Genomic DNA, 25955 nt, shown 5'->3' on the forward strand with positions numbered 1-25955 from the left:
TGGGCTTCCCATCTTGACGGTGTAACCCCCCCCCCCATCTCTCGTGTGTGTGTGTGTGTGTGTGTGTGTGTGTGTGTGTGTCTTCCTCCTTCCCTCCTCCCCCACTCCATTCCTGGCCGGCAAATCCCTGAAAGTTTGGAAAGAGGAGGAAAAAAGCTTACACTCTTAACATCTTCACTTAGGAAGAGAGTAAGGGATAAATCGACCGGAGAGGTCAACTGTTGATAGAAAAAACACTACTTGAAAGGTTGTAATTGTGACTGTCAAAAAAAAAAAAAAAAAATACGGAGAAAAGAAAAGGCAAAGTCAGGGAGGGATATAAAAGGAGGAGGCCAGCAAGGAAGAAAAGTGAACAGTCATCTGTTGCTCTTCTCACTTGTTCCAGTGTCTTCAAAAGTTTCGGGATGGGCAAGGGGGGACTTCTATTTGCATACCTAAGGAAAGACAACCTGCACTGGGACATCGCATAGGGGACCCCGGGAGCCGCCCTGCAGCGAAGAAGCCGCCCTTCCAGGGTCCATCCTTCTCCTAGCAGAGAGGAGGGCGGAGAGCCAGCGCCTCCCCCGGCCTGGGCCCGCCCTCAGCCAGCAAGCATGGTTCTCCGGCCGCGGCTGCCTGGCGAGTAGAGAGAGAAGGCACAGGAGTCAAAGTTAAGTCAGCCACCCAAGCTCACGCTGGGGCAGCTGCAGCACCTACGGGGCACGTGTGCGCTGGCGATCACAGGCCAGGATCCCGTGAGTGTTCCCAAGCGCTGCGGGGCAGAGAAGGGATAGCCGAAGAGGTGGGAAGGCCGGCTCTAGAACAGGATCCTTTCTTCGCCCCTGGAGAAGGGGTCCAGGAGATTGACTAACGCACAGCGGAAGACGGGGAAACATCCCTGAAAAAGCCGGGAAGGCGGCCTGCCAGAAGCAGGTCCCCTAGGCTCAGTCTGTCATCCATCCAGAAGCAGGGAGTCAGTCGCTCAGAGCAACTTGGCAAGTCTTCCGGAGTGCCGGGGCCGCGGGACTGATGCCAGCCAGTTCCACCACCCCTGGTGCCTGCCTGCGCATGGGCACAGTTCTACTCCAGGACGAAGTGTAGAGAACTATGTGAACACCAGACGTCCCTGCCCTGTGTGGCTATCAAGTCCTCTCTTGTTTGTTCTTTTCTCTTCGTGAGAACTTTTCGGCGAAGATACTAACTTTTCTGTGGAAACTGCTGGGCGGTGTTAGGCGAGGAAAAAGTGCAAACTGATGGAGAGGACCTGCTCCTTTCTACTTTTTCCAGCATCCGCGGGTTAAACTATCACCTCCAGAGCATCGAAGTTGTGGGAAGTGGAGACAGCTGGGAGGGGAGCAGGATTTCCTTGCCACCTTCAGCTGGATCTAGCCCTCCGCATGCATGAGTGTGCCAACACCAGAAAAGTGGGCAGGGTTCTGCATGTGGCGTCTCTGCTGGGACCCCAGTGAATGGCCTCCAGGGACAGCGCGGAGCCTCAGCCTCCGCCACCTCCTCAGGGCTGGGTGTGGCCTGGAAAGATAGTGGCAGTGGCGATGGGTGCCCTGGCAGGCTTCTGGATCCTCAGCCTACTCACCTATGGCTACCTGTGCTGGGGCCAGGGCTTAGAAGAGGAGGGGCTCCTGGGTGCTCAAGCTGAAGAGAGACCTGAAGCAGGCGCCACGGGCACCGCCCAGCCCCATCTCATTTTCATCTTAGCTGATGATCAGGGATTTAGAGACGTGGGTTACCACGGATCTGAGATAAAGACGCCCACTCTTGACAAACTCGCTGCGGAAGGAGTTAAACTAGAGAATTACTATGTCCAGCCTATTTGCACACCGTCCAGGAGCCAGTTTATCACCGGAAAGTAAGTGTTACCACTTCTAGTTACTATCTGAAAACGTCGTAAACCTTCATTTACATTGGTTTCTCCATCTAAGAGAGAAACAGAAAGTATGGGGCGGTGGGAACAATCCAATGAATAAGGAGATGAGTGGGTGAACGATATACCGTCTGTCAATATTAGTGTGAACAGCGAGGTCCTGTTCTCCCGCCTTTCCTTTCCCTGACAGCCAGCTGCGAGCTTTGGAGCCATGTCAGGCTTTTTATATTCATCCAGCAACCAGAGGACTCATTGGTTGCTGCTTGGATCCTGGTTCGATCCTCAAGCATGTTCACATTTTGTTTCAGGTACAGAGCAGAAATCACAAGGCAAGGTGTCGTTTACAAACTCTTTGTTACAAAAATCTAGAATTGCATGACCAAATCCTCAGGTCACAAAGAAAAAAGAGGCAAAAAAAAAAAAAAAAAAAAAAAAAAAAAAAAAAAGAGACGTTTAGTATGATGGATATAGACTATGCCTCTGTTGGTCTCTTTGTTTCTTTGTTGGTGTATTTTTTTCTTATGGTGCCATATCTAACTGCCAAGGTAATTCTGAAGATGCCTTGAAGTTGAGTGGAATTTGCTGTTGTTTCTCCGAGTGGGGTGGAAGTCTGAGTGACTGATACAGTGCAGATACCTGAAAATGCGTACAATGCTGTCAGTCTGCTAACTAGAATCTTCTTAAGGTGTTCATACATTTTTCTGGTTTTACTCTGTCAGAATATCCATGATCATAACTTGTTTACGTGGTGCAAATTCAGTTTGAAAGGCAGGTAAAGCATTAGGGTCAAGGATCAAGCTACTCCTGAACAGTTCATGCGTCAATCTACGTGTCTTGTGAGTTTGGTTTCAGGACAGAGAATCCTTGCTTCAAGTGAAGTTGTTCTTGGAGTTGGATGCTGTCAGAGTAGCCAGTAACCAGTCTGGAAAAATCAAGACTCCAGTGTTTTGTAGGAATCTTGGTCTTGCAAAGACTTTTGCTTACAGCATAATTTCCACTGCTTAGCACGCTGTCAAAAGTTGCCATCACTAGGATAAATTATTTTTTCATCCTTAGAAGAGCTAGAGTGCAGGGCATGGTGGTACACATTTTCAATCCCAGCACCCAGGAAGCAGAGGCAGGCAGACCTCTGAGAGGTTGATGTCAGCTTGGTGTATATAGTGAGTTCCTGGTCAGCCAGAGTTACAAAGTGAGATCCTATCTCAAACATAAAAAAGAAAAAAATGGTAAATAAAAGAAAGAAGAGGATGGGGAGGAGAGGAGGGAAGGGTCTCAGTGTCCTCAGAGTCATTTTCATTGCATCATAAAGTCAAGAGCATTTGATATTTATAAAAGAGCAATTGTTGGCTGGAAAAATAAGCCCATCTGTGGCCTAGGATTAACTTCTTCATCTCTGTTCCCAGCCGTCCTTATCCTTGGCTCATGAAACGAGCGTGTCATAAAGACACTTCAACTGATTTATAGAATTCAAATTTGCACAGAGAGCCAACAGAAGTTGAAAAAATTATGAAACTGAATTATATAAACTTACTTTACTCAATAAAGTACGTTCAAGGCTTTCCACTGAATCAGGACATTTGGTCCTGAACATCTTATACTGATAAAATATCTATCCTGCCTTTATGGTTATCTGGAAGTTTACCCAATAAGATGGAAGAAGATGAAGATGGAAACGACTCCTGTTTTTCCCCTTTAATCAAGGGCTGACTCAGCATTTTCAGGGCAGCCAAGCATCCAGTAAGAAGATGCTGATTCCTGCTAACATTTCATGTTCGGTCCAATAAGTTGCATAATTGCTTTGTAGACAAGAAAAGTTCAAATTGCTCCTGTGATTTGCTACAGCTTTTTACTTGAGTAAAGCGGTGAGAGATGTCTCACTTGGAGTTTTCCCTGGGACTTTCCTGTAAATGAGTACAGTTGTAAAAAGGCCGTCATGAGTGCCTAGTTCTGGGCTTAATAGCAATGCTTCAGGCCCAAGAATATGGCACTTATCCTGTCTGTGAGAACATGTCTGTGCTTTCCGCATCCTCTAAAGAAAAGAAGGAAGGAAGCGATAAAAGTCCCGGTGGGATGGATTATTTCAAGAGGAAAGTAGGTTATGGGAAATGTGAGAGGAGTCAAACATCTTTACGCCAGTTGAGCAGAGTCTAATGTCTGGGGCTGAATTCACATCTATACCATCAACACAACACTCCTTTTTATGTTTTGGGTTTTTCAATTTTTTTGAATCCAAATGTGAAACTGTTTTTTATGCTGCCTAGCTAATGTAACAAATTCCCTTTACAATTTATGTCACACCGCTCTGACTGCATATCAGTCACTGTCAGGAAGCCATTATTGTGTGCAGACGGCTGCCTGCAGACTGAGGAGCCATTGAGGAACCCTGCTCTCTAGGTGGTGGTAGTTCTCAAACTCAGAAATGCAGACTGAGTCACCTCAAGGGCCAGTCGAAGCGCAAATCTCTAGGCCCACGCATCATTCAGCTTCAGCAGCGATGGGGGTCTTTCCAGAAATCACTAATAATTTTATGAATACGTTCCATTATTCTGATGACAATGATGTTTATGGTGAATTAAATCAAATTCTTTATTTAATAAGCATCTTTGTTAAACACCAGAATCTAGAGAGCGATCATTGTTACACACGTTCCTGTTTTACATCGATTTGGTAAGAGTCCAAGAGGGATAATGATTCAGTGTGGTCAATGGATGCTCGTAATTGTTCTGATGACAGAAAGGACAATTGAGAAAGTGACTGCCTGCATTCAATCCATTTCAAGCTAGCTTTATTATTCTTAAGAAATTGTTCCAAGTGGTAACCCAGAGAAATAACACCACCTCTCCTTTAAGAAGATCATAATGATAGCTTCTGAATCATGGACTCTGCAAACCTTAGACACACATTTCCAAAAACCCAAGAAAGAGAGGCAATCTGAATTGTATTTCTCTCATAATAAGTCAGTGTCTTCCTCTTATGGAGTTCTCCATGCTGTCGTCTATTGATGTAACTTGTTGAGTCTCTCAGTGTGATAGTGTTCCTTTGCGTAAATATGCTACCGTGTTTACCCCTTCTATCATCAAGAATGTTGGTGCTTTCCAGTTTGATACTAGTATGATAAAACTGCTAAACAGTTGCCCATGCTTTGTTGAGCATATCTCTGCATTCGTCTTTTTTTTTAATCAAGTAGAATTGCTGAGGTACAGGTCCATGGTGTGTGACTTTTGTAGATAACTGCCCAGCAGTTCCCAAAGTCATCACTTCTGAGCTTGAACTATGAATCACTGCAACTCTGTGGTAAATTCCATCTGTGCCAACAGCCCGTGCTGTCTCTTTCCATTTTAGAATTCATGGTCATTGCACACTGGTATGCTGTCCTGATTAAAATTTCCATTTTCATAATAACTAATAATGCCGAGTGTCTTTTAGTAAATATTCATGCAAATTGTCCTTCTACTTTCTGTTTAAGGGCCTGTTCATTCCTTGATGGAGTGTGATGATTATTTATATAATCTCTCCCTTTTTCTGTTTGTACTGCACGACTCCTCCACTCTCGCTGGTTCAGTAATGGGGTTGTTAATGACTAGGTTTTAATTTTATTGTAGTTTAATTTCTGTTATTTTCCTTCCTTGCTTATTTAAGACTCTAACTTATACTATATCATCATAATAGCCTTTTCCTCCTAAATCTTTTATTGCTTTGTTTTTATATTTAGATCAACTGGAATTAACTTTTAATGTAGTGTTAAACCAGAATTTCAAAGTATTCACTCTCGTTTGTCTGTCCATTTGGCCTGACATTAAATTTGATCCCCAGAACCCACAAGGTGGCAGGAGAGAACTGACTCCCAAAGGACTCCCTAAAATTGTCCTCTGATCTGCATGAGCAGGTCATGATGTGAGCATGCATGTTGCTGTGGCACATGAATGCCTGAACATGCACACACACACACACACACGCACACATGCATGCACACACGCATGCATACACAGAGGAAGGGGAGAATGAGAGATAACTTTTAAGATCACATGTTCTCCATAACATTGCATAATCATCATCAGCTGTTATGTTTAGTCCATTTCTAGACTCTTCTGTTCTAATAACTATCCTTTTCTCCAATGGAACCTTCGTTGTATGATAAATATTAATGTGTAGACCAGTGGTTCTCAACCTTCCTCTTACTGTGACCCTTTAATACAGTGCTTCATGCTATAGTGATGGCCAACCCTAAAATTATTTCATTGCTACTTTGTAACTGTAATTTTCTACTGTTATGAATTATATTGTAAATATCTGCAGGACATGCAGGATATATAATCCATGATCCTTATGAAAGGACTGTTAGACTCCCAAGGGGTTAGATTGCCAGAAGTTGAAAACCGCTGATCTAGAACGTAAGTCCTCCTAATTGTCCCTTAAAATCACATTGGCTGTTTTTTTATCTTTTCACTCTTTAATGAAAGGAACAAAGATGGTTACAAAGTGCAAAGAGATTGGAAACTTGATTGGAGGACTATGGAGGAGTTCACTTTGGAATCATTCTGCTTTCTATGTAACATGAAAAGTGAGATCACCAACTGAGAATTAAAATTTAGATGTCTGAGAAAGTTGGATATAAAATGGTTTCTAAAGGGACTGAAAAAAAGAAAATGAACTGAGCAGGGAAATGTAGTCAGAAAGCCGGCAGTCCAGGAAACCCACCTGAGCTTTGTGGCTTAGTTTTGCTGGGGTCAGACATAGTGGTTTCTCTCCTGCTGCATTCAGGTGACACAAGGGGAAGCACCTCAGTTGCAGAGCTGGATTGAAGCGGATTGGGAGATTTCCAAAATGAACACAGTGGCTGATCAAGGACTTGACTGTGGAAAGAAGACATATAGGGGATTTATGTTCTGACAGTCAGTGGTCTCTGAGTTTGTGGATACAGGTTGAGTGAATAGATTGCTAAATGAAAGGACAGGAAATAGTGGCTGGGAAAACCCATGATGGGACAAAATTCCAAGTAGGGCAGTGTTTACAAATGATAGAGAAGTGAGGGCAGAGTGAGCTAGAGGGTGAGTCTTTGGAAGTGAGGAAGTTAAGATGTTAGGATAGAGTTCTCAATACCTCATTCCTGTGGACACCTAAACCACTGAAAATTGTAAGAACAACCATAGAGAAGAGGATGGTGACCCAGTGCTGGTCCATATCTTAGGGATAAGGGGTGAGGCACAGAATTAGCCAAAAGACTGTGAGACTAGTCTGTTTTGCTGCTTTTATTTATTTCTTTTAAGGAATTATGCTTCTGAAGGAGACAATAGCAATAGTTGATAAGAAGTGTTAATGAGAAAGTAAGACGATGAAAAAGCAACTAAATTTTGGAGTGACTCTCAGCATAAAGGGAGAAGCTTGGGGACTAGATTTAATTAGCCCGTTGTATGTTGTATGGCCTTGTGTGTCGACACACACACACACACACACATACACAATTCCCATCAACATCAAGGTCGAATATGCTTCCTACTCTACCTACTTGTTGAAAATCCTAGTTGTAAGTAGTGTTCTATACCCAGATAATGTTCAATACTAGTTATTAAAAATTCACTCCTTGCCTTCACAAATATTTAGTTAATGCCGAGGCACTTGTAAAATTTAAATGTTTATAGTTATCTGTAGATAAACAAGAATTTCTTTCAAGCCTTGCTTCACCTTTAGAAGATGAATGAATATAGCAAGCGGAGAGTGCCTTTCAGGTCTCTCTTAGAACATCAATAAAGAACCCAAAGCCAAGGCCATCCAGCAGATAGCTGCTAGTCCTACTCAACTTTTGGATTAGCTGAGAGTAGACGTGTTGATTAGGTAGGCTAGTGGCATACATTGATGATCAAAGTGCTGAATATTCAATGAGCCTCCAAAGACTCATTTAAAATTAGACATATTCATCATCTGGATAAATATCTGTCCAGGTAATACTGTTGAGTTTCTTAAATATGCTATTTAAGATGGTTGAAATGTATCCAGGTGCAGAGGGCTAAGAACTACGAATTCTAGCAAATTTCTACAGACAATTGTGATTTCATCTCACCCTGTGGCTATTTTACTATGATGTAATTAGTTTGATGAAATGTTCTTTTAATAGCCTAAATATTAAACATCCCCACTAGTGGTTTTTCTTTGAGGCATCTGTTTCTTTGTGTGCTCTATTGTAATTAAAAGAAGAAGGAAATCTTTCTTACTCTTGTCTTTTAGCTTTTACCCCTTCCCTCTTCCAATTCATCTAGTACGGTTGCTTTACTAAAACATGAGACCCATAACAACAGCCCCTTCAGCAAACAGCGCCCTTGGTCCCCCAATGTATCAAAAATGAGAAAAGAAATTAATTTTCTCTGAGGGGTTTCACGTGCCTGTTTCTTTTCAAGCATCCTGCCTTTTAATCTTCACACCCAATATTTGAAAATATTCATAAAATATTTAACAAATGTTCTCATTTTTTATGGATAGAATATCAACATTTTAAAGAGTTATATAAGCAGACCATGAGTACATAGCTTCTAAAGTGTAGAGCATGCATTTTGAGCTTAAAGTGTATGGCTCGGCCAATGTCCCCCAGGCTTTCTTCAATACTTTCTGCCTTACATATAAGCTATAATCATACCTTGGCCTAGTTTTTGAGCAGTTTCTTCTGTCTCTACATTTTCAAACTTTCCACACCAGAAGGGACAAATGGCTCAAGGTTTCTAGGGTTCCTCTAACCGCTCCCCATCTCTTTGCTTCACTTCTGGAATTCACACCTTTGCACTGTTTGCCCAAATGCCAGCCACTAGTTAAGATTCAGCAGAAACCCCACATTCCTCATGCAGCTTCCCCTGAGCTCTTAGCCAGAAATAATTTATCTTAGCAGTGACCTTCCACAATTATTCCTATAACTGTCTTATTAGGCATGATTTTCCACTCCTTCACAGCTCTTAGGAAGCTTTTTACCTCCCTTGCTGGCCCTCTGAGAAGCAAGATTCTGATTTATAACTCCATAAATTTCACAGGACCCAGGCCAGGGCTCTGTATTCCTAGGTGCTAAGTAAACATCTGAGGAATGAGAGAAAGAAGAGTTGAATAAGCAATTACTTATTTCCCTTATGTAGAGAATGTGATCAAACCAAAAAAAATGGTCCAGAACTTTTTTATTGAAAATGGATTTTTTAATAAAATATATTCTGATCCCTGTTTCTCTTCCCCTAACTCCTCCCAGATTTTCTCCAATTCCCCATCCACCCAAATCCACACTTTTTCTTTTTTTATTTTAAAATACTAATGAGAAATAATTAATAATGTAAGTAATAGTAATAATAGTTAAAAAAACAGAATAGGACAAAACAAACACACAGAAGAAAAGTAGCTAAAGAAAAGGCCAAGTAACGTGTGGATATAGAGATGCACACATTTACACACACATATAAACTATAGGAACACAAAACTGGAAACCATAACATATATCCTAAGGACCTGAAAGGGAAAAGGAAAAACAAACAAACAAACAATTCTGACAAAGTATTATCAGACAAAGTACCTCTAGAAATGCTAGAGAGTTTGTTTTGTGTTGGCCACATATACAAAACCTGCATGAGGCCTGCCCTTAAGACTGGCCTGTATACACAGTGAGCAGTGAGACTCCATCAGAGAAAACTAAAGTTTCATTTGCGAATGGTTATCAGCTGTAGATAGCTTTTGTGTTAGAGATGTGAGTTTGTGTCCACTTTCACTCTCAGGGCTGGGACCCCATTCATCAAGCCCAGACCAGTGTAGGATGATTTTTTTTCTTAGTTCCATTCATTTACTAGCAAATTTCATTTTTATAAGAGCTGAGTAAATGTAAATACATAGTCATGAATGTATGGGGGTGGGGATTTGGAAAGGGAGGGTCAGATGGAAAGGGGGAGGTAAGACTGTGGGTAATTTAGCTTTGAATCCAATATTGCTTTGTGGTTGACACTTAGTAGTTGCATCAAAACTAGTTTTGAATTAGCACATAACCTAGGCATGGTGGAAATAAAACTTCATGTGCTTGGTGGCCACTATTTCAATAACCTCTTAAAAGACAGGGAATGCTTGCAGCAGAAGAATCCACCCCTACAAGGAATCGGAGTGAAATTCCCACAACACAGCACTGGTCCTGCCAGCTAACACTTCAGCACTTCCAATTCCCCGGAGGCTAAAATCCAGTTCCTAAGTCCATCCGAAGACCTACAAAATCTGGCTCAACATTGATGAATCTACTCAGGGTCAGTCAGCACTGCAAAAGTTCTAGCAATTTCTCACAGGGCTGTGTGCCCTTCCACAGTCGTCTTCCTTGTAGGACAATTCTCCATTCTCCTCTGGGAAACTCCACTGTGTGACTGCAGGCCCTCTACCACTTTCATCTCCTTTCCCAGAGTTTTCTGATTATTTTCTCACCCTATACCAGCAAAATGGCATTCAATTATTGCAATAGGTTGTAAACATGATCTTCTTTCTTCCTAATTCCCAAATATGCAATATTACACTGAATTTAAAATCACATGCAAATATAAATTTTTGACATGGAGGTACACCTTTCATCCCAGTTATGCAGTTACTGAGCCAGGAGAATAATGACTTCGAGGCCAACTTGGCCTCTATACTGGAACCCTAACTCTAAATAAACACAAGCACATGCATATGGACAGCTTTATTTTTAACGCAATTCTGGAGTCAATTTATTTAGGACCAATAGAAACAAATATTTCTCAAATCTCAAGTGTAGAACCTTTATCTGAAATTATGACCATACAGGGTTCTCTTTTTTGATATTGTCTTAATCTTCAGAACTACCATTTTTAATTCTTTAAAATGTGTGTGTGTGTGTGTGTGTGTGTGTGTATCACACATATTCAGGTGCCTATCAAGGATAGAATAAGGTGTTTGATCTCCTTGAGTTGGAGTTACAGGTGGTTGTAAGCTGCTCAGTGTGCTTGTTAGGAACCAAACTCATCTCCTTTAAGAGATCAATAAGTCTTTCTGACTTCTGGGTCATCTCTTCAGCCCCCATTCTTAAATTTCTTAATACTTTTGTATTTGCTTGGTTTCTATTGTTGTGAGGAGACAAGACTATGGCAACTCTTATAAAGGAAAACATATAATTGGGGATGGCTTAGAGTTTCAAGGGTTTAGTCCATTATCATCATGGCAGGAAGCATGACAGCATGCAAGCATACAAGGTACTGGAGAAGGAGTCGAGAATTCTACATCTTGAGCCACAGACACTGAAGGGAGACTGAGTGCCACGCTGGATGTAACTTGAGCATATGAGACTTCAAAGCCCACTTCCACAGTGACACACTTTCTCCAACATGGCTACCTCTACTCCAACAAGGCCATGCCTCCCCCTGGGTCAAGCATTCAAACACATGAGTGTATGGGGACCATACTTATTCAAACCATGCCATCTGCCAATATTGTAAAAGATCCCTGTAAACGTCATCTCTTTCATATTATTGATGGCAAATTTATAAAGCTGCTATCATTGCTCATAAGCCATTTTCTATCTTCCTTCTCGTCTGCCTCAATGTATCAAGAAAAGACAAAAGACTTGACTCCTTCCATTATCTCTCTCCCCTTTATAATCTATATTTATACCCCCCAAATCTTTCTATCAACATTTAGATGAGTTCAAGATGGTTTCTTCCATCTAAAATAAACCAAAGTTCTATAGACAATTGACCCAAATTCTATGCCGTCTTACTTAAGAAAAAAAAAGAGTTATCTGTTCTTGTTAACCCATTACATTAATAACCTATACTTTAATAATTTATGCTGTAAATTTGATAGCATATCTATACTTGTATAATATTAACTAACAATAACTATTTTATACTCTAATTTTATGTAGATCCTCCAATAGATGGATTCCAAAATGTGTGGACCTATCTAAATCTGTGTCTCTATACATTCTCTAAACCTCATTTTGTGTGTGATGAACTCAGACATAGAGAGATTTGTTATCTTGGCCAAAGTCCCAAAGTAATGAAAATGGGATTCTAATTTAAGAACTGATTTTTCCGCTCCATTTCCTAGATGATTGATAGGACAGACTTGGTTTAGCTGCATAGGTTATCTTCAGGGTAGAAGTCAATAATATGTTCCTCCAATAAAAACAACTATAGCAAAATAGACATAATTACTTAAAAATTCATTTTCTAACTGGCTCCCCCATTCAAATTTGGTGCATTGATATAAATTCTTATTTTGGTTTGTTTCATATATAAATTTAAGATGACAATATCAATTTATCTTCCCTTAGTGAGAGACAAAATTTGTTAATATTTTATCATCACTCTGATAACTTAAATGTTCAACATATATAGGTCCCCTAAGACAATTAAAATGTATCTGAAATTCAGCTTTTGTTACTGTATTAGAAACAGCAATTATCTACTTCCTGTATTTTAACTTTGAAAAATTTAATTTCTTCAAATATATTGCTGATTCTAATAGCCTCCTTTTAATGTTTTTATTTGGCTTTGAGACAGTATGCCATGCTGCCCAGGCTGATCTCAAACTTTCTATGTAGCTAAGAATGACTTTAAACCCTGACTCTTCCTGCCCCCACCCCAAAGTGCTAAAATTACAGGCATTTTCCACCACACCTAGTTTGTTTTTAACAAGCTCCTAAGTGTTAATAATTAGAATTTATGACAGTAAATGGCACTGAGAATCACATGAAGGACTTTTTCTGCCTACTGCCCTTGGTTTCTACTCTAGCGGTTCTCCTGCAGAAGGTCTAGCGTGGAATGTGAGGTTTGTCTTTAGCAGTAAGTTCCCCTGTGGTGGGGAACAGGTGTTTTTGAGGGCCATGTTGAGTGGTACAACATCAGAGCTCCAGTCCAGTGTTCTGTATAAGTATGTCTCTCATTTTCCCACTGCCATTGACATAACACCTAATGCAATCGCAGGAGGAAGTTGGAAGACTTGTGTATCGGATTTTATAGATCCCATGTTTTGGAAAGAGATTCCTTTCTTAGGCAAAGCAATTTGTTTAAGATAAAAAGGCAATAGGCTTTCTGAGAACTAAGGCATAAAACTAAAGGTATTCAGACTTGTAAACATTTGGAACATTGCCATTTCTGAACTTTAATACCTCAATTCCAACTGAAGAAAAAGTCAACAACACAGTATGTCAGAGGTAGTTGACTTCTTTGCAAAAGATGAGAAGGCAGGAAGGAGGGTTTAAGTCAGAAATTGTGGGCCAGCAATATTACAGAGATCAAGGAATAAAGGATAAACTTGTAGCTAACTGCTCCAAGAAAGAAGAACAGAAAATGCACAGGTCTTGGGAGAGTGGTACCTCTGATGTGCTCAGGCACCACCCAGAAGTGATCCCAGTGAAACTGGAACAGAGACAGGAGAAATGAAGGGGAAAAATGGGATGGAAGAAGTAACAGAAGCCATCTCCTAAAGGCAAGGAATTTTCCTCTAATTAAGCAGAAGTTTTTATCTTAGGAACACTATGATCTCAAGTAGGTCTGTGGGATTCCTTTAGTAGCTGCACTGAGGATAAATTTAGAGGTGAGGTTTACCCAAGGAAGACCTGCTAAGGATCCCTTTCTTCTGCCCTATTCAAAAATTAATGGTGTCTAGACATTAAGCAATGGGTGAGCTCTGATTGGTTGCTGAACAGATCCAGCAGGCATGGACATCTAAAAGAAACAAAGGGAGAGATCAAAAATCTTCAAAGCCAGAGGTTATTGAGCAAAACAGGAAGTGTTTTACTGAATGGATGTTGTTCAAACAGCAGTTAGAACCAATCAAAAGGGAATGACTGAAAATTATGCTTTTTGTCTTCAAAGCCTACAATAAATAATAACCTTTGGCTTCCCTTTGCCTTTTCCTGGTCCTTTAGGTTTTATAGCTTGAGAAGTTACAGCCATAAAGATGTTTTTAAATTAAGCGCAATAGATGGAGCATAATATCTGCATGAAGTTCTGACATGGACACTCAGTAATATTTTAAAAGAAGACACAGCCACACTGGTGACTATGACCAAGAGGTGTTGCCAAGGGAAAAGTGTTTGTCTGGCCATGGTTGTCCAGGGCAGCATTAACTGAGTGAATGTGAGCTGTCCCTCGTTGGCTCATTTGTCTGAATGATCTCTTTTCAACCAGTAGGGACTATATGGGAGGTGGGAGGCCTGCCAGCTGGAGGTGAGACATCAACAGAGGTCCATTATGAGGTCCTAGCTTCTCCCTGCTTCCTGCCCACCAATATATGAGCATACCGCACTGCCATTGCTGCCACTACCACGGACCAAGCCACCCCACAACCCTGCCTTTCCAGAAATGTCAAAAGAAACCTCCCCTTCAAGTTCTCCTGTTGAGCATTTGGTTACAGCCCTGAGTAAAGTAAAAGACTATGAAAATGAAAGTGCTGTGCTTTTAGATATTAGTCATATTAGATGTCAAATGTCCATCCGTGCATACACAGGCACGCACGTTTGCTTCTTTTCTCTTACTGTAGCAAACGACTGGGCAAGCTGGTTCCACATGGGAAATTTTAGAGTTATAACTTTTAGGGATTTATTTCTGAGAGTATTGGCTTCTCTTTTAATTGTGGCACATATTTTTTCTCTTTGTTTCCTAATTTTCATATGTCTAAAAATGTGCCATTTTGCTTTTATTTTTAGAAAGTGATCTTTAAAAAAAAATCTTTTCCACATGGTGATCTCTTCTTTGTTCTCCAGGACACATCACTGGTTGAGCAACCTATGAGCCAGCCTGGGAACTAATACTGCTGTGTTCTGCAGTGGCTTCTGGGCCAAAGAATAAACAACTGTGCCAATAGTGGAAACAAGTCTATAAAGATAAATGTTTCCTACAATACGCTCTTAGTTACCACAGCAAACTTTGAAATTAAAGTATACAGTCTGTCCAACCTAATGTATAAGCCAAGCATCCATTCTCCTGGATTTTAAAGACAAATGTTATAAAGTCTCTTTCTAATACAAAAGAAAGTTCAGTCTTTCTTAAGTGAAACAAGGTCTAAGGAATTCACTATCGTTTTGAATCTTTCTGTGTCTCTGTCTCTGTCTTTCTCTCCTCTCTCATACTTAAAATTTTCCCAGGCTTTTTCAGACCCAGGCCAGCTGGCGTTGGTGAGCTCCTGATAGAACATACCCATTGTCTCAGTGTGTGGGTGCACCCCTCGCAGTCCTGAGTTCCTTGCTCGTGCTCGCTCTCCTTCTGCTCCTGATTTGGACCTTGAGATTTCAGTCCGGTGCTCCAATGTGTGTCTCTGTCTCTGTCTCCTTTCATCGCCTGATGAAGGTTAATATTGAGGAGGATGCCTATATGTTTTCTTGCTGAACATAGCGGGCAATGAGGACTACTGAGACCCCAAGAACAATGGCAATGGGTTTTTGATCCTACTGCATATATTGGCTTTGTGGGAGCCTAGGCAGTTTGGATGCTCACCTTACTAGACCTGGATGGAGGTGGGTGGTCCTTAAACTTCCCACAGGGCAGGGAACCCTGATTGCTCTTTGGGCTGACAAGGGAGGGGGACTTGATTGGGGGAGGGGGAGGGAAAGGGGAGGCGGTGGTGGGGAAGAGACAGAAATCTTTAATAAAGAAATAAATAATTTAAAAAATTCCATTGGTTACAGAGTGATGCTCTCTGTGACAGTTGGGTTAAAATATATCATATTTGGGTATTCCCATTCCCTCCTGCTATTTAGTGTGAAACTCTGAGAAAGTTAGTTGTCTTATTCTATGGAATTTTACCACTCCCAATTTCTCGAAGCCTCCTAACCCCCCACACCCTCATTGGCCTCTTATGTTGGCCTACCCACTGTCTACACAGAACCACACACTAGTCTACTTCTCCCATCATTCCCATTGCAGTTTGGACTACAGGAGTCGGCAGGTTTGTACACGTTGTCTGCCATAGGTATGTTGGCTTATTTCCTTGTTGGGCTTGAAACTTGTTCTGTGATTTGCTCTTTCTCATTGGGGATCTTCTCGTTCAAATGCCATCTTTGACAGAAAAGCCCAATACATCAGACATGAAAGCAGGGTGCCTGGTAGGTTCCCAGACACCAACTGCTGCCTTCTAAGGCAGATTCACAGCCCGTCCACCCAGGCTTCAGGGCTCCTAGGTCATTGTTTGAAAGACTCTGGTTTTTTTCTCTCTCTCTCTTTCCTTTTTAACATATTAAGGAAGACAAATTACCAAGTTATTTGCTACAAATTAATAAAATGTTGAGCCATAATCATGTTCCAGAAATAGGCATCAAAGTTAGAAAACATAAAAATGACAATCCATCAACATCAGAAACAGAAAGCTACCAGGATCTTAAGCATGTATTTTATGAGGAAATGTGTTGTTGTGGTGGTGGTGGTTTGGTGCAAAGTACGACCTTCATTTTAATGTGTATGCCAGAATTACATGTAACTATTAATGATGAGGTAGTTCAATGACAATATTTTTCATATCTGTCTTAGATATAGCTCTTTATAGTTAAACCATTTTGAATTTGTTTCATCCATGAGAAGATGCACTTAAGATGCAGGTACTATCATCTGTTGCTCATGCACACTCCTCAGTCCTGTCTGACAAAAGCTAGGGGTCACATGCATGTATAAGCATAGCCTTGTCTGTTGACTTTTTGTGGATGGTGATGCTCTGCTCTGCTCTGTTTCTAGTCCTTTGCTATACACCCAGGTAGTTCTAGGGTAGAAAAGGAGCAGGTGGAGATGATAATCTGTCTTTGTTAGGGTTTCTATTGTTGTGAAGAGACACCATGACCATGGCAACTCTTAAAAAGGAAATCATTTAATTCGGGGGTTTACAGTTCAGAGGTTTAGTCCAGTATTATCATGGCAGAACATAGCGGCATGGGAGAAGGAGCTGAGAGTTCTACATCTTGCAGGCAACAGGAAGTAAACTGAGATACTGGGCTTGCCTTGAGCATACATGAGACCTCAAAGTCCACCCCCACTATGACATACTTCCTCCAACAAGGCCACACTCCTAATAGTGCCAATCCCATAGGAACCATTTTCTTTGAAACCGCCACATAATCTTATGACATTGCAGTGCTCCAGAGGATGTAGACAAGAAACACTTAGGCTCAGGTCTAGGACACAAGGAGTATGTGGAAAATAATAACGAACACAGTTACTTCTGGGGTGTAGAGTTTCTCAGACGTCAAAATGCCCAGTTTTTCAAGCTGTTCTCCAATACCATAAAATAGCCACTTAGAAAAGAGTATAAAGTGACAAACTATTGATCCGTATGGCTGAAAAGATGTAGCAAACAATCATAGGGCACAGGACTTTGATGTCTCTTGTGTGGCATGCCTATTGATGCCACATTATACCAACACCTCATATTTAAACATCTTACCATTGCCTCGTCACTGTTCACTTGTTCCTTTCCAGTCCTGTGAAACTGCACTGTTGGCAAAGAAAAGGGAGCTGCTGAATAAAACCTGCAAAAGAAATAAAATACCAACACTGCTAAGAATGGAGAAGTAACTAATCAGGAAACAGCCAGTGATAGAAAGAATCCTACTGAAGAACAGGGTCATCAGAACCTTCAAATAAAAACAAGGGCAGCTAAAAGTTTCAGAAAACATTCTGCTTCATGTTTGGTGGATCAAAACATTAACCCAAATAGACATGAGCCATACTGTGAGGTGGGGAATAACTTTAAACTATGCCATTTGGTTACATGTATTTATGTAATCTTTCAGGGAAAATAATCCATTAATACTACAGTGCCAAAAAAAAAAAAAACAACCAAAACTAAAAAACGGTGAATTAACATAAAGTAAGATACAACAGCTATCTGTAAAATCTTTGTTTAAATGCCACACATGGTAACTGTGAGCCTTTTATGGAAAATCATGATAGGACTTGAGATTATCTGAATAGATGTTTAAGTTCAGGAAAGATAAGACAGGAAAACAGCTTCATGCCGTTTCTCTCTTACTCTAACATCTCATAACAGCTAAAACTTCTGTCTCCCTTGAGACCGAGAAGTTGTTCACAAGTTTACATATTTCCCTCACGTTCAGTTAGCTACATGTCTGTCTGCAAGAGTTCTATTGCTCTGACTCATATTTGCCTAGATGATTCAATACTGGGGATTTGAGTCACCAATTTAAGAGTCTGAATTTGAAACATTAAGCAGACGGCTTCTGAGGAGAAATGGCAGGCGTGGTTAGAGGCTGGGCTGTTAATGAGACAGAGCACTGAACTGAGTGTGAATAGAATTATTTCCCCACAGTCTAACATTGGATGACGTGGTTATGTTCCACGTGAGCCAAGCAGCACAATCCCCTGAGCAACTGGTGGCATATCGCTTAATTCCACAACGTTTGCCTGAAAAAGAAATGTTCTATTCTGAACTCTAATCGTAATTCAGTTTTTACTGTGCTTTAAATTGGCAAAACGGAAGATCACTTAACTACCCAACCCCCGCTACCACCATCACCACCACTACATACTCCTTAAGCAAATGCTTTGACTCTTGAAGGATGCTTAAGTTTGCTGATGGAGTAGAAAAGGAGAGTGTTGTAGGCTAGATGTGGGTTTCAGCCTATAGTGAAGGAGGGAGAGGATACCACGATAATTAAAGGGGCCAGAGGTTCAAAAGGAAAGTGTTTCTGAGATGCAAAGACAAACTAGTGAAAAGTCAATGATTAAATCAGCAGGAGGAGTGAATTTGAATAATGAAACCTGATTGAAATTTTACTTACCCTTGAAAATGCATCCAATGTCGTCATTTTCTTTTCTGCTCTTCCGTGCTTTAACTGAGCTAAAGATGCAGTTGCATGTAAAAATAACACCTAAGATTGAAATAGGCAAGTTCACAGACACAGAGAAAAGCAGCAGACCCATGATGTAGGGTCTAGTCTGAATTAAGGTATAGACATCATCTTGTCTGCTTAAGGGAGCATATTGCAAATAAACATATTAATCTTATACACATAGATAAACATGAAGTCACATGCTACCACTAGTCATAACATTGATGACTCTTTGCATTGCTAGAATGCACGCAAGTCTTTGAACACGGGTTTTTGCTTCTCTATATCTCTTGCCTATTAGACTTGGTTTTTTTATAACATAATGCTTTAAGTCTAGAAGCACTCATACACTGCTGGTCCTAATCTTTCCAGACAAGCACCCTGACCCCAATGAGAGTGAAAGAGAGAAAATGTCACTGGTTGACCAAAACCAGGACAGCTTCTGAAAGCCTTAAATGCTGGGTCCAGTTTGTGTTCTCATCATAGACTCTAAAAGACAAGGTAGGATGGGTAGGATTTTACAGATGCTTACCTAGTAGTTAGCAGGTTGTAAAGGGCAATGACCCATAGTTTTTATTTACCTGGGTCATTCTGATTGAGGTAAAAGTGAAGTCATGCTTGGTAAATAGGCAATACAAGCAGTTCCATAAGTAAATCAGTAAATAAATCATAAATCAATATCTGATAGTTAGCCTTTTCACCTTATTCTACTTAACTCTCCCTCTCCTTCTCCCCTTCCCATTCTCCCACCTCTCTCTTTTTGCTTTTAACCCCATAGTATGTTTTGGAGGAAGAACTCAGAAGAGGCTTCAGATACTGGCAATAGTTGGAAGGCATCCCTAGTTAGATTCCAGCTAACCTCTGGCTGTATTTATAATCTTCCATGTACTGGCTTACCATTTCTTTTTAACTGGTTCCCAAAACAACATTCAAATGTACAAAGATGTGCTGTACTTGTATATGTCATTCAGTGTGGTTGTTTTGCTTGGGCACCTAGGCACAGAATATGAAATGGTAATGGCTAAGGTTTAACCTGGAAGATGTTCCAGACAGGATGTCAGGCTCATGTCGTGAATCAGTGTGCTACTTATTCATAAAACTTTCAAGACTGCCATTACATCATAAAACTAAGAGAGGTACTTAAGCCTTGCAGATGAAGTCCTAGCTTGCTTTTAAGGTTTTTCCGTTTATAATCTTTTCTTGCAACTTGATGTTCCTTTTTTTAAAAGAATCAAAAATTACATAAAATAAGAAAGCAAATCATGTGTTCAGTATGTAAAAGGAAGTCAGTCCCATGAAATATAAAAGCACATTTGTGGACTGGGTTACATGTCTGTGCTCAAGGGGACTCACAGTATACATCCTTAGAGGCTCCACCATCCAAAGGTTGATTTGAGCGGCTTCAGTGGAATTCTACATTGCTACAGAACAATTTGAAAAAAAATTGTTTTTCTTCCAAATAAATAATCATGCTGGGTGCTTTCTTTTCTCCACTCTATTTTACAGTGTTGTTGCCTTTCATACACAAAGAGTTATTTTTTTTTCTGTCTACCTGTCTCAGAAAAGGTCTTTTAAACTTAACTTTTTTTACAAAAGAAAAAAAAAACTGGTGCTAAATTGAATTGTAACAATACTTTTCCAAAAGCAGAATATAAAAGAACCATTTCTGTCACAGACATCAAATACCATGTTGAAGCCTCTGTTGCTATTAACTTTTTGTATAATGAATCTTCCCCAAGGGCCCTGCTCAAGACTAGTGTTACTGAAAGCATTCCACGTGAGTATTCCATGTTGTGAGTGCCCAATTCATTAAACATGTATTTTTAACTCATCAAAGTATGCTTTATTGCTTATTTAGGTTAACATGAAAAGCAAAGGGTTTCATCGTGGAATCTTCATACTGCATGTCATATAATTTTTTTGTGCTTCATTACCCTCAGGGACTATGATCACCCATTTCCCCTCCCCTTTCCCAAACAACTGCTATCATATTACATTGTATTCCTTAATTCCTTAACTTCACGAATTCCCAGCTTCCTTAAGATCTTTTTATTCTCTCTCATGTTCTCCTTTCGAGTTTTGTGAACTACAATAATTGCAATTACACTTGCAATAATTACACACACACTTATACATACACACATACTTTAAATGTGAGTTCATGTGAGAAAAAATGTCATATTTCTTATTCCAATTCCTTTTGCTTGCCATAGTAACTTTTAGTTGCATTCACTTGCCTCCAAATGTCATTATTTCATTTTTCTTATGACTCCATAAAAATCACACTGCATATACATGCCACATTTCCTTTTTCCAGTGTTGAAGGACATCTAGGCTAATTTCAAACCTTGCTATGGTGACTTGTTTTGTAATAGACACAGATATGCAAATATCTCCGTGGTATATTGACTTAGAATCCTTCCGTTTTATTCCCAAGAGCAGGATGAGTGGATTGTGTTTGGGTTTTGTAGGGAAGCTCCACAGTGTTTTTCATAGTGACTGCGCCCGTTTGGAGTCCCACCAGCAGGGAATCTGATGTCCCTTTCCCTGCGCCCTCCACCATTTGCACTGATGTATTTCTTCATGGCAACCATCAGAACTAACCTAGATGGCATCTCAAAGGAGCTTTCATTTTCATTCTCCTCTTGACTTAGGATATTGAAGATTTTTCAACTTGCTTTCGTATTTCTTCTTTTAGTCTCAACAGTCCATTTACTGATTGGATGATGGGGTTGTGGCTGAATATATCCAGTTCTTTATATATCCTAGATACTAATCCCCCTTTGACACACAGTTCTTCCCATGTTGAAGGACACCTCATCACTCTGATGATTTGTTCCCTTTTTTGAGCAGACACCTTTCAGTTTGAAATAATCACAGATGGCAACTCCTGAGTCTTTCCTGTGCTGCTAGATACTTGTTCAAAAAATCCTTAACTATGTCTGCATCCTGAAGGGTCTTCCCTAGGGTTTCCTCCAGTAGCATCCAGTTAACAGTTCCTACCTTAAGATCTTTAATTTCTAAAACTGTATTTTTGTGCAAGGTGAGAAATATGGTTCTAATTTCATTCTGCCTTTGGAAACACAGTTGTACTGCAGAAGACATAACCCCATTTGTGTGAACAAACAAACAAACAGGCAGTCGTGTGTGTGTGTGTGTGTGTGTGTGTTTAATAACTTTGTCAAAAATCTAAGTGGCCATAACTGCAGGAATTTATTTCTTAACGTTAATATTCATCTTCATTTCCTTTGTCCAGTGTGACTCCATTGCAAATGTAAGATTGGTTAACTTGGGCTACATGAGACCATCTTAAAACAAAGTAACAAACAAAATGAAAGTGCTCACAAAATTAGTTAGATGGAATGATTTTAGCAATAATTATAAGTGTTCACAAATTAGTTAAAAGCAATGATGTTAGCAATAATTATAAGTGTTCACAAAATTAGTTAAATGCAATGATATTAGCAATAATAAAACATGAGAGTTAAATAAAGAGAAAAAAACCCTAAAGCGAAGTCAGAATACTACCACAGGCAAGCAAAACTTTAAAAAGAAAGCTTCTGCCAGGCCCCCGGCCTAGGGTACCTGCCTTCCCCACGATCTGATATCTGACATCTGACATCAGACTTTGCCTTCTCACCCTCACCAGCTGGGGGGATGTGTCAGGACCCATGGAGCCCGGATGGGTAGATGCTCGGACCTAGTAAGCTTCCAAAGGCCTCCAGGGGTCTGGAATCCAGCTAAGGGTTGGACCTGGCTCAAAGGTATTGGGGATCACCCTTTGTCCCTGCTATATGAGTTCCATCGAGGATGGCATATTGGGGGACCTCAGGTTGGACTGGGCCTAGTGCTCCAGTTGGCCTGCAGACTTTGCAGCCTGAGGGCCAGGAAGGAGCCAGATTGGAGAACAACTCAGAGGCGGCCTTTCCTGGGCCCTGCACTGTCTACTTACTGCTGTGAAGTTAGAAAAGGTGGAAATAAGACCCAATTATCTCAGCTCTAAATGAGGATTTTAACAGTTAGAGCAGTTAAACAAAGCGACACTAGACTGAAAACACTGCAGTGGAAAGTGCTGCATTTTAATCATACTTTACTTGGTATTTTATTAAGCACTACCCTTGGAAACATGGGGCTTCTTTTACAAGAAAAACCACATCCTGGCCCTTGCAAGATGGACTAAAGCCTGGTTTCTGAGTGTTTCTGTTGACTTTTCCCAGCCCGATTCCTTATTTAATTATACCATCACTGAGATGATCATACACAGTTAAGACCTTATAGAGCTTGGTGTAGTGTGCGAAGTGAATATCTCCATAGCAACCAGGATGCTCCTTCATTTTGATAAATGTTTGCTTACAATTGACGGAGGGAAGGCCAGTGTAGCGTTTCTCCTGGGCTATTAAAAGCCAGACTCATCCTGAGTTTATAAGATGCCTCTTGTTTGGTGGAAGTGGTTTCAGTATATTCCTGACCAGTGTGTGTTTTCCTGGCCCCACCATCCTTTCACCCTTCTCATCCTGCACGTTGTAAAAAGCACGCTGACTTTCTTTTCCTCAGATTTTCCCAGTGATGGATTGTATCCATCTGGCTTGGGCTCTCAAACAGGTGCTCACGCAAGCTAAAGAAAACAGTCCAGAAATTGAGAAAAAAAAAAAAAGAGAGAGAGAGAGAAAAGAGCAGAGCTCCATCTACAGAAGGGAACAGAACAGTAAACTAGGGCTAGACAAATAAGTGCACAGGGATCAGCGAAAGGAAGAGCGCTGCTGCTCTAGGACGGATCCCAGGCCATGTCTATGAGGTTGCATGGCTCCTAGAACACAGGCAGAGGTTGTCTGTGGGCCTCTTTAAAACAGCCCCACTGTCGGAAGCTGCACTTTGCTGCCTGGTAAAAGCTGGGAGCAGCTTTCCTGCTGCTATGAGATTAATTTCCACCTATTGTGCTTGTACATCACAAACACCCATAAGAACTATGGGCATATTCATCCTTGGAATAGTATGTACAGTGAAAGACAAGAGAGAATGTGTTTAAAGTACCTCTGTATGGTTAAACTTTAAATGCAATAAAGAAAAAAAATCTTTTGCTATTTGGAGTTTCCTAGCTGTTCTTCTTGAGGCCAACTTTGGAATACAACATTTTTTTTTTTGATTTTTTTGGTACTCATGATTAATTTTGAATAATATTTTACAAAATTGAAAACATAAGCAAAGAATGTGAATTAGGAGCCAATAGTCCTTAAATAGAGAGCATTTTAAACTTCATACCGCCTGAACATTAGTGGAACTTTTTTTTTTGAGAGAAAGCAATTATGGAAGTGACATGTGTTAATTTTAAAGAAGAATTAGGAATTAGGTAAAAGTAATGTCATATTTGTGTGTGATAGGAAAGAGGAGGTGGAGCCAGGGGTGGTCATTACTACTAGCTTTTATGTATTTAGATATGTAATGAATTAATTCAAACATTTACAGCATTAGCCACTCTGGGAAACCAAAATACTGGTTTTTCATTCAGAAGACTCCAGATAGATTATTGTCCTAACACAGTATTTATTTATTATTAATTATAACTTGATAATTTGATATTTTAATTATTAATTAATTATTATATAATTAACACATTAATTATGCTTTTGCTAAGAAAGCTCCTAAAATCCCAGAACAGTAAAACTACAGAGAACTGTATTTACAAAAGAATTCTGCTTGTTACAGTCACTTATAGTTCACTATATGGTACTTCCATGATGCATAGAAATACTGCCTTTTGAGTTGCAGGCCTTCTCAAACAATTTTATTTAAACGCATGCCATGCATCTTTGACCACAGTCTCCTTATCATTTTGAATCATGTTTATTTTTCAGAGTACTTGGCCTTTGCTATTTTGGTCAGTTCTTTAAAGGTTCGTTATTAAGCGTTCACTGATCATCTTAAACAAAGATGTATTTATTATCCATCCACCCAGTTTTATAGATGAACACATTAAATGTGTTTCTAGCCTTCTAAGCGTACCTACCCTTAATTTTATTTGAACACATCTTCTCTAAAGTTAGAATTGTTACTGAAACTTCTCACTGCACTTATTTATGAAATTCAGAGAGTTAAACTAAGTCTTATTTATTATACTTATATGGCATATGCTTTCCTTATGACTTTCAAGAAAACCAAATGTATCAGTAATTTTGTTTGCATCGCCAGGTATACAATGAACTTCCAATTGTGAAGGATTAATGAAGCCCGAGTTAAGAGAGAAGACAGACCACCTCTTTACAGAGACTCACAGGGATGGCTGGCTCTTGGGAGCAGATTTTTACCACACTCCTCCCTGCTCATGTTTCCTCCCAGGCAATCTCATTACTAAAGTCACGTGCCGCAGTCCTTCTCCACACAGTCAGTGTTCTGCAGTGCAGCTGACTTTTCCTTGTATCTTACATAGCTCTGTTGTCTAAATTCATGTGGTAGATAGTAGGTGTGTTTAGGCTATTAGTGCTGACTCTGCACTATTTTGATCTTGGCTTTAAATAGAAATGTCCACATCAACCATCACACCAAGGCTTCCATTGTCAAGACTATTGTCTGACCTCCATCCAAGACTTAGTGGTAATGTCTGACATTACTTTGTGATTGGTTAAGTGTCTCCTAGCTGATTCATCCTACATTCTGGTTCTGTCCAAGTCATATCCATGTCCTCATGGGATTCTTATCTAGACTGTAATTTGGGGATAAGCCTGAGTGAGATTAGCCTCCCCTACAAAGAGGTAGGAACTGGTGTTTACTCACCCATCTGGAATGGTCCTATTTGTCTATTTGTCCTTTTGACCAGGCCACTGCTTTGTACTTATTTCTTAACCCTCTATTGCCCTCTAGTGACCACCTCCAGCACTACCTCGCCAGGGTTTAACCTCCCACAGAAACCATTGATTGTCTTTGTTAAGGTACTGTAAGAAGTTAGCTGAATCGAGAAGCAGAATGGATTCAATTACACACTATGTTTAAACACAAGTACATATATGAAATTATTAATATAAGACATTGAATACTCACGACAATCAAGGATATAATACTGAAGGTGTAGAACGGGCCAGTGTCAAAAGGACAAACTCTGAACCTTAGAAATAGGACTGATTATTACAGTCACCATGATTAATTTTTTGTTAAGTAATTGATTGCATTGAGGAAGTCCCTAAAGGCATTAGCGATCACTAAGAGGTACCCTGTATTATTTGCCAAGAAACCATGCTGCAAAACATCATTTGAATTTGTTCTAGTATAATGACATCAGAGAAAGTTAAAGGTAAGCTATTTCCTAGTTTC

The 25955-nt window shown here is 40.2% G+C and overlaps 1 protein-coding gene across 1 annotated transcript in view; it reads left to right on the forward strand.

Moving 5' to 3' along the window:
• The first annotated feature begins 579 nt into the window (after positions 1 to 579).
• Positions 580 to 25955, forward strand: part of Arsj (arylsulfatase family member J) — a 48665-nt gene continuing 23289 nt past the window's right edge. The window contains exon 1 of the mRNA XM_050147163.1: positions 580 to 1846. Coding sequence (XP_050003120.1) covers positions 1449 to 1846 — 398 coding nt within the window. The 5' untranslated portion in view covers positions 580 to 1448. The remainder of the gene's footprint in view (positions 1847 to 25955) is intronic.

This window comes from Alexandromys fortis, unplaced genomic scaffold (genome assembly GCF_014885135.2).
Source record: "Alexandromys fortis isolate MF-2015 unplaced genomic scaffold, M_Fortis_MF-2015_v1.1 scaffold_19, whole genome shotgun sequence".
Taxonomy (NCBI): Eukaryota; Metazoa; Chordata; class Mammalia; order Rodentia; family Cricetidae; genus Alexandromys; species Alexandromys fortis.